Source organism: Siphateles boraxobius, unplaced genomic scaffold (genome assembly GCF_051911475.1).
Source record: "Siphateles boraxobius isolate OS27281-9 unplaced genomic scaffold, OSU_SipBor_1 31, whole genome shotgun sequence".
In the NCBI taxonomy this organism is placed as follows: Eukaryota; Metazoa; Chordata; class Actinopteri; order Cypriniformes; family Leuciscidae; genus Siphateles; species Siphateles boraxobius.
This window is the reverse complement of record NW_027508931.1, coordinates 4,262,237-4,274,708: the sequence shown is the minus strand read 5'-3', so window position 1 is coordinate 4,274,708 and position 12,472 is coordinate 4,262,237. Positions and strand designations below refer to the sequence as shown.

Below are 12,472 nucleotides of genomic sequence, written 5' to 3'. Positions count from 1 at the left end.
GGTGCTCCATTGATGATAATGGGGCTGTGTTCTCTGTCGTTCTTCCTGAAGTCGACCACTAGCTCCTTGGTTTTGCTGATGTTGAGGGAGAGGTTGTTCTTCTGACACCAGTGCGTCAGAGTGAGCACCTCCTCTCTGTAGGCCGTTTCATCGTTGTCGGTGATCAGACCTACGACCGTCGTATCATCAGCAAACTTGATGATGGAATTGGAGCTGTGAGTTGCCACGCAGTCATATGTGTATAAGGAGTACAATAGTGGGCTAAGAACACAGCCCTGAGGGGCTCCAGTGTTGAGGGTCAGTGATGAGGAGATGTTGCTGCCTATTCTAACCACCTGGCGTCTGTTTGACAGGAAGTCCAGGATCCAGCTGCACAGCAAGCTGTTTAAGCCCAGAGCCCGGAGTTTCACATCAAGCAAGGAGGGCACTATGGTGTTGAATGCAGAGCTGTAGTCTACAAACAGCATTCTCACATATGTGTTCCTTTTTTCCAGGTGGGAGAGAGCAGTGTGTATTGTAGATGCAATAGCATCATCAGTGGAGCGGTTATTGCGGTATGCAAACTGCAGTGGGTCCAGTGAGGGAGGTAGTACTGTCTTATTTGGTGTTGTCTGTCTGAAAAAAACAATATATCACCCCTTATACTCACAATATATGTATATAAATGGTGAATAAGGAGAAAAAATTAGGCAGTGTTTGTTCCCTTGTCCGCGCTATTTGAGTTTGTGTTGTTTGTCTGGGAGTGTAGCATGCACGGGCAGCGCTCGAGGGCGCTGTCTGTGCAAACTATGAATCGCTGCCTCTCAGGACACCCGCTCTGCGGCTTCTTCTGCCCTGGACGAGAACATGATGCTCAAATTATCTGGCTCTGAGGAGTTAGATATTTTGGGCATCGAGGCAGGAGAGGACTCGCCACCTCCCCACACACCTTCATAAAACATTATAGTCTGGATCTGCCCTCTACACCGGGTTCACAATTTCTCTCTTCTTGAGTGTGCCAGATTGCTTCACACCAGGGTCGGTAATAGTCAGTGTGGCGCAGTGGGCATTTCGTTCCCCAATGTGTCGATTCTCAACGCAGCTCGAGTTCCCTCGAAAGGGAACGTGTCGGGTTACGACTGTAACCCTCGTTCCCTGAGAGGGGAGTAAGACACTGCCTCCCTCGGCCACACTTCCTGCGCTCCTGAGAACGACTTCAACCTATCAGAAGCTGATGCTGTTGTGATCTGGCGTCCTTTCATAGCTTCCGCATCACCGTCAAATGCAACGTCATGAGTGACGTAATGATGCAACACCAATCCAGATTGGACTAGTTCCATAAAGGCTTCAGAGACATCACGCTGAAGGCGTTCTCCAATGTGTCGATTCTCGACGCAGCGTCTCGTTCCCTGTCGTAACCCAAGACATTTATTTGTGATTGAAGAAGTTAAGTGTATTACAAGTGCCTGCAGTCTATCCTACTGTATCCAACATTTATCATGGTAAAATTAATTTCATTATAAAAGAAAGAATTTGCTAAGAGCTGTCAAAATTGTTTTCAGTTTGGCTTCCTTTCTTTCCTTTGTCTTTCAAAAACCAATCTCTGTATTGTAGTACTTGATCAAAATGAGAAAAGTAGTAATGTTGGTGAAATCTCTATAAAACGTGCATTACTTATTGAAAGCCTGCTTCGCTGGTTGATTCAGAGTAGCGTTTATTAGAGAGACTGGCATTTTACCAAGCTTATGCTTTTTCAGAGATACTCAAAAATATTTCAAATGTTTTATGGAGGGAGGGCGGAGGGGGATTCATGCAACCCAGATTTCACAAAGTGGTCTGTCATGCAACCAATAATTTTAAAACACACAAAAATAAAAATTGAGCTGTATTACCACTGAACTGGACAGATGCAACAATAAAGGCTGAACAGGAGGCAACTAGGAGACATACACTGATATATATTTTATCAAGCCATATACACACAAACACACACACACACACACACACACACACACAACACACACACACACACACACACACACACACACACACACACACACACACACACACACACACACACACACACACACACACACACACACACACACACACACACACACACACACACACACACACACACGCACGCAGGCTTTAAAAACAGCACTTGTAGAAATAGTAATACTAATAGTAAATAGTAGAAAATGTATTTTATTTTTTTAAATACAAGAATGAAGTATATTTTTTATATTAAGCCATTGATATCAAAAACAAATAGCCTATATATGAAAAGTATTTTCTCCTTTTTAAATTATGTGCCATTTATTTTGTTATCCTAAGTTTACTGTGCAGAATTATATGGTTAGTTGCATTATATTATTTTAATTTATTGTAGTTTTTTTCACTGACCTTCAAACAGGCCAGCAACCCAATTTCTGCAACCAAAGAACTGCACAATCACATCCATCAAAAATCTAAAAATTATCAGCAATTTTGTTGCAAAATCCTTGACTCTCATCATCAATGCATCCTTATAGCATCACTTCAAGACTTACTCAGAGGGAGAACAGCAATTGCACAACCTTAAGGAAATATTTGTTGCAATGTGTGTATAATTTATATTTGATTATTTTTGCCATTCTTTTTTAACTTGTGCAACAACCAAAATCATTTACAGTAATCACAAAATATAGTAAGCTAGAAATGGAAAACCCACAGAAATAGGCTACACTGTAAATTAATTATGCATGTCTTAACATGACACAAAGCATATGAATAAACAAATAAATACTGCATGAAGTAGCCACTGCTTTAGGCCATGGTTAGATAGAATCCAATTGCATATGTTATCATTTCAAAAGTCTAAAATTACTCAATATGCTTTATCACACAAGCTAATGTTTATTTCCAAAGCAGTGGGGAATATGTAGTGTGGATTGTTTGAACCTGTACTATATACACAAATGCAGGCCTATGAACATATAAGGCAGAGAATATTCAGGTGGATCCATACTGGCTAATGTGTGTCCAGCCAGTGTGTGTATTTAGAATAGTATTTAAAAAAGCATATAAAGATTTTTTTTCCCCAAATGTGTTTTACTTAACAATCTCTGGATTTCCAATGATGAAATGGCATTCATTTTTATCAACTCAGCACTTGAGTCAAAGTATATTTAGGTACAATATACAAGGCAAACAGTTCTAATGATAAATGTAAAAAAATATATGTCATTTTACAATATAGATACAGTACCATGTGACAAACAATGTGGGAGAAATACAACATAACTCTACATCATAACACATTCTCTTCACCTATGGAGCACAATATGTGAGATGTCCATTGTTGCAATGTAGTATTAGTACAGTTAAATTACAAATCAAGTACAATACAATGCCAGTCAAGTTCAGAGTAGACACTTGGAAACAAGTCAAAGCCTAAAACCGACAGGCGTACTAACACGATGGCATTCTTTCTTAGCTCATGCATGAACAAATATGTATTTAATTGTTTTATTAGGAAGACAAAACCTTCCAATATTTTCGTTTGTAACATTTTATTACACACCCAGCCCTAAAATGTAGCTGGCTGTTTAAAAAAAGGACCTGTGCTTTGCTCACAAGAAAGCATTACAAAACTATTGAAAACATACTGTGACATTAAATAGCCATTGAAGTCAGAAATGCATCCAAAAGACCATTCACAAATACAATTGGGCAAGAGGTATTCACTTCCAATAAACTGAATAAAAAACTGACAAGGAAGCAATGCAGTTCTGACCTGGGATAAAAATAAATGTATACAGCAATTAAACACATTTCTAGCTTGAGAAATAGTGCTAGTAATGGCTTTTTGATAATCGTGGCAAATTACATTTTTGACATAATATGTTGGTGCAAAGCACTTCTTAATTAACGTCAATTTTCTATCTTGGGTGTTGGCAAAGACGACTACAAAAATCATGCAAATTACAGAGTATTTTTATGATTTTAGGTTTTTATGAACTATTACACATGAACTGCATTATGATAATAACGTGAAAGAGATGGTATGTCTTCAAATAAATAAAAACAGGAGATAATCACATTCTACAACATTACAGAGTCATGTAAACAGTTGTCTTATTATTGCATTGTTTATGTGACATGTTTAGTGTAGCGCAAAACAAAGAGTAAACAAATTCTCATACTGATATAGTGGGTAGACCTACACAATGACATAAAACTTCATTTAGATGGAGCGTCTAACAATTCCAGCCAGGGGTTTGCTATGAGAACGGTCTTCACTAGGGTGGTTGTTGCTGGTGTAATTTTATGGGGGAATGAGCCAAACAAAATCCAATTTACCCTGGTAAAATTGCGCTGAGCAAAAGATAGGAGAAAAATACTGAAATGGGGAAGGAGGTTTACCTCATTTTTCACTGTATTGTCCAATCAGAACACTTCAGAAGATGGGCGAATGCCCACACTGTTCCAGTTCATGCCTTTGAAGAAATGCACAAACAAACCAATACTACACCATCTTTCTGGCCCAAGGTTGATTGAATAACATTTCTGTTATCATTCAGCAGGGAGATATGAAATGTGTCTGAGTAGATTCATACCACAATACATTGTATATTCAAGGCAATATTGACCCTGTGTTGGTGGAAAGGAGAGAAGGATAAGCAAATTTTTAGATGTATCAAAAAAAAAAAAAAAAAAAAAAAAACTTTACCCGAAATGAAATGCTTACAATTCAGCTTCAACTTTTTAAATGACTACACTAGTATAATATGTCTGAAGAAAATTTGGGAAACAGCTATGCTGCAAAAAAATCACTTAAACTATATTTGTCTTGTTTTCCAGTTAAAATATATAAACATTCTTAAAAACATGACACATTTAGTAAAGAAACATTGATGCAAGAGTTGTTTTTAAAGAACATCTCAAACAAGTTTATTTTCTTACTCCACTGGCAATTTTTTTTTCTTCTTATTTTAAGTATAAACCCACCAGACCTTAATAGATTTATGATTTAAGTAAGAAAAAGTTTTAATTAAAAATATATTCATTTTGTTTCTCAAATAAATAAATCTGATTTTAAAGATGTCTAGGCATCTTCACTGGAAAATAAGGCAAAAACAACTGAGACAAAGTGTTTTGATGAGGAGAGAACACATTTCGGAGTAATAATGGTAAAAGGGAGTAGCCTACACCTCTCTCTGATGTGTGAAATCTCATACTGCCTTTAAATGTTCCTTTATGAATAAATAAGATTTATCATGTGAGAGTGAATAAATAATTGCATAAATAAATAAATAAATAAATAAATAGATAGATAAATAAACAGATACTTGTGCCTTGAGCTACGGTTGAAAAAAGTTCTCATTGACTGGCACCTTGTGTAGTCCAGAGGCTTATGCTTCTAATGATAAGCCATTCTTTCTGACTTGCCGTCACCACAATGCGAACACACTCAATATCAAACGCTATCTTGTGGTCCACATCATAAACTTCAATGTTTCCATTTTTAAACTCCCCTAAAGTTATATAGGAGGAGCACTGCCTTCCCTTTTTGGTTCCTATTAATTTCTCCCCCACTTCCAGAGCTCCATGATGCAAAATGTCATTCTGGCGATCATCTGTTCCTGTGATGATCTTGATTTTGCTGATTTTTGTTGCCTTGTTGAACACTATAACATAAAAGTCCCCAGTGGACGGGGCCTTGCCCCAAAAGTACTCGTCCACGCTACTGTAAGCTTTGGCAGCATCATAGCTTTCAAACACATTTATATTTGTGTACAAACTGGCAGGTGGATTGTCTGGGATATCAAGGGAGTCTTCCTCAAAGTCATCATCCTTAAGTTTGTTTTCTGCACCCTTATAAGAGGAATAGTAGCCCATGTGTTGGAAAAGGGAAGGCTTGAAGCGAATCGCATCCTTCTGGGCCAATAGGCCTCGGAAATGGATAAGAAGCCAATCGCAAGGCATCTCTTGATAGAACATGAGCAGGAAATGGGCAAGTCTGGGAAGGTCTCGTGAGTGGTACAGCTTCCCTATGTATCCCAGTTTGGAGAATTCCAGCATCACCCAATACGATCCCTCCCTAGATGACACTACTTTCTTCAAGGCAGTGAGGAAGTTTCGAGAGCAGCGCACATCATCCTCCAACATCATGTAGAAGTCTGACAGGTTGGTGCAGAAGTTGAGCAGAAACGCGTAATCTACATTCTGTTTGGAGCGGAAGCGTACTCTATCCTCCGGATCATTATAATTTCTCTTTAACCCATCCAGGGACGGGTAGTACTCCTCAGGTGCATGGATAACTAGCAGCCGTCCTGCAATAATATGGTGGCCGAATTTCCTTGAGATTTCCTGAACAAGGCTCTCGCACCATGCCAGGTCGAAGTCTGCCAAGTGGACAACCACAACAATCTCCTTGAGCTCCTCGTAGCTTGACTGGTCAAAAATGGACTTGATGGTCTCCAACAGGTAGTTTCCTCGTTTTCTTTTCACAGATGACAATCCAATAGTGAGATACTCTACAAAATAACATGGAAAATCATGAAGTGAATCAAAATGTCTGATTTGAACTGCATTGTTTATAATGTGAATACTATCATATAGTCTGTTAAAATGTGTGAAATAATATCCTTAAATCCATTAACAATGTATATTGATTGCACAACTTGAATAGAGTTTGAGATAGAGTTTTGCAGTTACATTATTTACTTATTTGTTTAGAAATCATTTACACCGGTGTATACTGCTAATACTAAGTGAATAAAGGAAAGCAGTCTTACTCTTTCGAGGTAAAGGTGTTCCAGCAAGGTACCGATAAGTCACATTGATTGTTCCAGAAAAATTGGTGATATCTTTAAAGGTATGAACATATCGCTCCGAGTTCAGCGGATGCATTGAGGTTTCTCGCAACTGACGTTTATCTTCCTCCTGGAACACATAAAATCCAAGACAGACAAGTCTATAAGTCCAGGTTTGCACAGCATTCGCTATGCACCTTTAAGGCCAGACATTGTCAGGCTTTTTTATTTACAACAAAATAAGCTAATTCCCAGCACAAAATATTATAGCATTGTAATACAACACTATACAATAAAGTTTACAGTGGCTTCATAATAAATTAATTAAATGTATTTAATTTCATTATTTTCATTATTTTTTGATTTGGTAATATGCTTGCACTCTTGTATAATTAAATTGAATTGTAAATGCCTTTGAAAAATTAATTGCACACACAATTTTACACGCTCAAATTTATATACTCTAATTCTAAAATTATAGCATTGTTGCTATGCTTCAATGTCTTTTTACAACACAAGAATTGTTCACACGGTACTAAATCTTTGCTGGCCGTGATGGTGTTTGTATTTCAATTAAATGGGGGTTATTTAGAAAAGTTACTTAGTCAAAATGGGTACAACTTTTGAATAATTCAACAGACAAACACACACGACATGTTATGATCACAAAGTTTTGATCATGAAGTTGGCCTCATGAATAATAAATGTGTCTCTTGCATTTGGACTGCCTCTACATCATGAAATTTTAAATAGGCTGCATCGTGAGCTCTGATAATTATACATGCATAACACAGCACCGGCAGCCTTACACGCAACATTTGGTAATTAAAGCATATAAACAAAATAACTTTTCAGCAAGGAGATAATTAATGCTAAATCACATGCAACAACAGTTGTCAAGTTGTTGTGAAGCCCACTATTGTCTTGTTATCTGCTCCACTGATGTTGTAAATAAATTGACCTCTGTAATTTACCTGCTGAATTTCAACAGGTAAACAAACTCACCAGCACGTATCCATCCTCCATGTAGAGGTTTATGAAGAGCAGGAAAGTAATGAGAGCCACCAGAAAAGGAATGGTGGAACGTTTCCGGAAACACCTCATCTTGTCCAGGTACTTTAACATCAGTCTCATGATGGAAATACTACTGGTGTGATCTGATAGAAAACAAAGAGAAAATACTGCGTCAGGATGTATCATTGATACACTAAATTTGATAGATAAAGGGCAAGAGGTGGAGCATGGAATACGTATTGTTAATTTATTGGGCTTTTTGAAGCTTAAAAGTCACAATCGTCTTATTCAAAGCCTAAATAAAACATGTACAAAAATAAAACCACTGGGTTAAAAGCAGTGAAGTCAGATTTGCACCATTCAAAACTGAATCGAAAAGCCCCCCTGTGGTAAAAATCAAACGTTTAATGTTGTTTATATTTCTATGTGGTGTTTTTAATATGCTTTAAGACAAACCATGTGAAAAGTCAACACCATTGTTGAGTATTTTCTCTTTAAAACTGAAGTGAACCAAAGACAGTCTTGAAATCGTTGGTGTTTCTGACGTCACAAACTACCTTGTAACCCAGTGGTTCCCAACCTTTTTTTGTCTAAGACCCCCTTTTTCCCAATAAAATATTTTAGGGCCCCCCTTCACATTTAATGATATTATCACTCTTGTAAGCTTGCAGCAAGGATGACAAAATATGTAGTTTTCAAACAAACGGTATGTTTACTATAACCAGATATGTTTATGCACAAATAATAGCCTATAATATGGAAAATACAATAACAAAAAACATCAGAAGGCCCTTTGTAATTTAAAAAGTAAGCCTAGGAGAAGCCTATATATTGGCCCTATTTTAAATGCAAAACCAAAAATATTCCCACTGGTGTGTAGGTAAAAAAAGAAAGAATATAGGCTATTACTAAATGACTGCTTTCTGTGGCCTCAATACAAGTTATTTGTGAGGCTTTATCAATGTGAGGCTTTATTTTTTACGTTTTTGGTGCTTTAGGAAGCGATAGTAAACTTGCATTTATTAACAGAATAATGCGTCTTTCGGAAGAACATTGTAGCCGGAACTACTGGAGGCGGGGCTTATTTGCATATTTATAGAACTGCATATACTAAATGAGGCAAGGTTGTAGAGTTACATTCAAGCTATTTTAAGGCACGAAAACATTTAAATATGTCATTTTGGTGATCAAAGATGAGTTTTAAAGGATAAAATTAATCATTACGGGGGGCTTACGGTGGACTCCTGAATTTTAATTGAATTTAGGATGTATAATTGCAATGTAAGGAGGATTTTGTAGATTAAAAATGAACTGAAATTCACATAACTAATCAGTTATGTGATCATCACTAATCGGCAGCCAAGTCCAAGAGTTGGGTTGATAAATTGTGAAAGTTTTGAAAAGACTTGAAGTTTTGATAGATGAATAGATGGACCCCTAGAACCATAAAGAGTGCACAGAAAGAGCTCACTAAAATTATGATGTCTTTATTATTCAGGAGAACCTGCCACCAATTTCTTGCTGTGCAGGCATCAGAGAAGCACTTCTTTTTGTATAAAAGACAGGACATTCACTATAAGGTCACACTTAAAAGAAGTGGAAGCTTTGTGTGCTTCTAAGCCCAGAAATTAACTCGACAACGATGTAGGTATAATGCAGACTTCAGCTGAAGAACACGCTTTGAGGTTAATATCCTGACCCTACTCACCAGGCATTATCAAAGCATAAGTACCGAACTCTGTGCCTTTAAGTCCTTTTGTTTTGCCCATTTTGAGGTATGCGTGTCAAGTACAAAGTATGGTTCTTAAAAGCTATACTGCGAAAGGGCATTTCAATTTCAGCTATCTTCATCTGATGATGCATAGCTGGAGTGACTGTCTTTGAAATAGAAGAAAAAGAGTTCAGCTGTGTGCATGAAATAGGCCCCAGGCGTTCTTTTATTTCTGACCTCAAATTACAGTTATCTAAGAATAGAATGAAGGACGCAAGTGTTTTGGAAAGCTTACGTGCAACAGCCTTTTTGATGGCTCCTGTTAAGCACCTTAGACCACTAATGGAATACAAAATACCTTTACAGCGAATCCCTTGACCAGATGTGTATCGATTCTGCCCATTGCCAACCTGTTTCAAATGGGGATCGTCAGGTCGATATTATGAGCTCTTGCTTGTACTTAAAAAGTGAAAACAGTGAGACTACGCATATAGGGATTTACACTACCGCTTAAAAGAAATTAATACTTTAATTCAGCAAGGTTGGTGACAGTAAAAACCTTTGCATTGTTCTATCTGTTTAAAATAAATGCAGTTGTTTTGGAATTTCTATTCATTAAAGAATGCCGAAATATTAAGCAGTACAACTGTTTTCATAATAATAAATGATTCTTGAGCACCAAATAAACCATTAGAATGATTTATGAAGGATCATGTGACACTGAAGACTAGAGTAATGATGCAGAAAATTCATCTTTGCAGGAAGAAATTACATAAATGAATAAATGAACCTGTTTTAAGATTGTAATAATATTTCAAAATATGACTCTTTTCACAGCTTTTTTGATCAAATTAATGCAGCCTTGGTGAGCATAAGAGACTTCTTTCAAAAACATTAATCAGTTTTTTTACAGACCAACATTTTTAATGGCATTGTACATCAGAGATACTTTTTAAGCTAGTGTTTTACTTTCCGCGTCCGCGCGAGGGTCCATTACTGTCCGCGTGACGTAAAAATAGTCATCGGAGGGTGTGCGCGGAGGCTCCTTGCGGACGTCCGCGTGCCTCCCATTTTTTGTGATCACTATAGGTTAAAACCGCGAAAGCGCTGGAAAAAGCCGGTCTACTGCGCATTCGTGGAAAGCGTTCACCGAGCGGACCTCAGCAGATAGTATAAATACAAGTAGTCCGCGTCCGTGCTGTCTGCAGCTGTCCATGTACGTGTCCAAACTGGATTATAATCGAGCCTTGATACACACTTTAATATATTTAATTGGATAGTGTCTTGTATTCACAATGACACACTGCATTCTTGGTGCTTGTACAAATACCGTAACTACTATGACATCGATTGCAGAAAATGTCAGTTCCTACATATATAATATGTACTTATTATTCAGAGAAAACTTTAACCTTTTTTAAACCAATTAATTATCATAAGACAACAGAATGTAGACAGCAGAAAAATCATATTGCCAAACCGATATCCATACTGCACATTCAATTTTCTTGGGCATTTAATTACACAAGTGGCTGGCTTTTACATTTTCCAGTTCAAACCATTTTGCATTTTGATACATGCAGGTGGACTCATGTAATGTTAATGCAGGATAATACCAATGCTGGATTGATTCAGCCTACAAAACCTGCTTCATCCTTCACTGGCGGTGAAGTGAGGAGACCACTGATGGTTTTGCATTACATCACACGGTACCTAATTCTAAAACTTGCAAACTGACTGGATATGATCACATAAGACATTTCTGAATTTAGCTACTAAAAGGCTTTTTAATAAAAAATGTATTAATGACAATGCTGAAACACAGTGAGGCTGATTCAATAACTACTGTAATGCCCTCTTAAAGATGAATTAAAAGGATTGTTGACCCCAAAATGAATTTTACTTCCCCTTATGACTTTCTTTCTTCTGCAGAACACAAAAGAAGATATTTTGAAGAACGTTGGGGACTAAACAACTCTAGATCCCATTGACTTTCATTGTACTGACAAAAAACAGAGACTTTTTTAAAAACATGTTCTTTTGTGTTCCACATAACAAAAAAAAGCCATGCAGTCTAATGAAGAGAGTAAATGACAACAGAATCGTTTCATTTTAGGTGAATTTTTTCCTTTGATTTTCAGTAGCATACCTTGCAAGTACCATTTATGAGCTCATATAAAAAGAAAGAATGAAGCAGAGAGAAAGTTAAAATAGCATTATAAATGTTTCAAATATCTTGCTGCATACTGCCTGCATTTGCCAGGTATTCTTCTACCCCCTTAAATCTCCAAGTGTCCAAACACTTCAGACGCACCCTCAGGCTGAAAATAAAACATCCATTAGAAATGTATTAAGCTGAGCTGACATTATCCCTCCTCCTTTCATGAATTTAGAGAGCGGAGCTTGTTTACATACACACAAAATCAATTCTGAGCTTTGAAACCCAAAACTCCTCAAAAACGGTTGAAAAACAAAGATTTAATACTGACTGCATTTCTTCCTAGACTAAAGCCGCAGATTTAGTTTGTAGAAAAGTGAAAACCACCAGCCTGGTACCTTCATATGTTGCGTAATTACACCTGACAGGGTCTGATTCTGGAAGAGCTGAAATTAGAGGCAGACGCCAGAGCCGCGTACAGCTGCCAGGGATCTCGCTTTTGCAGAGGTCTCATTTGAAAGAGAGCTGACGTAAAAAACCTGAGGTTCATTCCCACTTCCTGTCGCTCTGTAGATCATCACCTCCTGGGGAGAGCAGCCTTTTAAGCAGTCAATATAAACTGGGCATTTAGAGCGCTACCGCCATGCTAAACGAAACGGCTCAATTAGAGAACGAGAGAAGTAATCCAAAGAGTTGATTTCCTAAAAACAGAAAATCCAGATGGTCCCTCTGTCTAACATCAGCTTAGTTGTGCTTTAATTTGTGTACACTAATGTGGACTGCCACACTCATAGGAAGTATACTTATAAA

General features: G+C 37.4%; 1 protein-coding gene across 2 annotated transcripts in view; it reads right to left on the bottom strand.

The window, feature by feature from the left end:
• Positions 1 to 3,115: 3,115 nt before the first annotated feature.
• mgat4c (mgat4 family member C) overlaps positions 3,116 to 12,472 on the bottom strand; it is a 131,007-nt gene continuing 121,650 nt past the window's right edge. The window contains exons 4-6 of one of the 2 annotated variants that reach the window (XM_077193444.1): positions 7,785 to 7,936; positions 6,762 to 6,909; positions 3,116 to 6,500 (exon numbers count right to left, since the gene is read on the bottom strand). In XM_077193444.1, coding sequence (XP_077049559.1) covers positions 5,344 to 6,500; positions 6,762 to 6,909; positions 7,785 to 7,913 — 1,434 coding nt within the window. In that variant the 5' untranslated portion in view covers positions 7,914 to 7,936 and the 3' untranslated portion in view covers positions 3,116 to 5,343. The remainder of the gene's footprint in view (positions 6,501 to 6,761; positions 6,910 to 7,784; positions 7,937 to 12,472) is intronic. The other variant, XM_077193445.1, reaches the window with a different exon arrangement.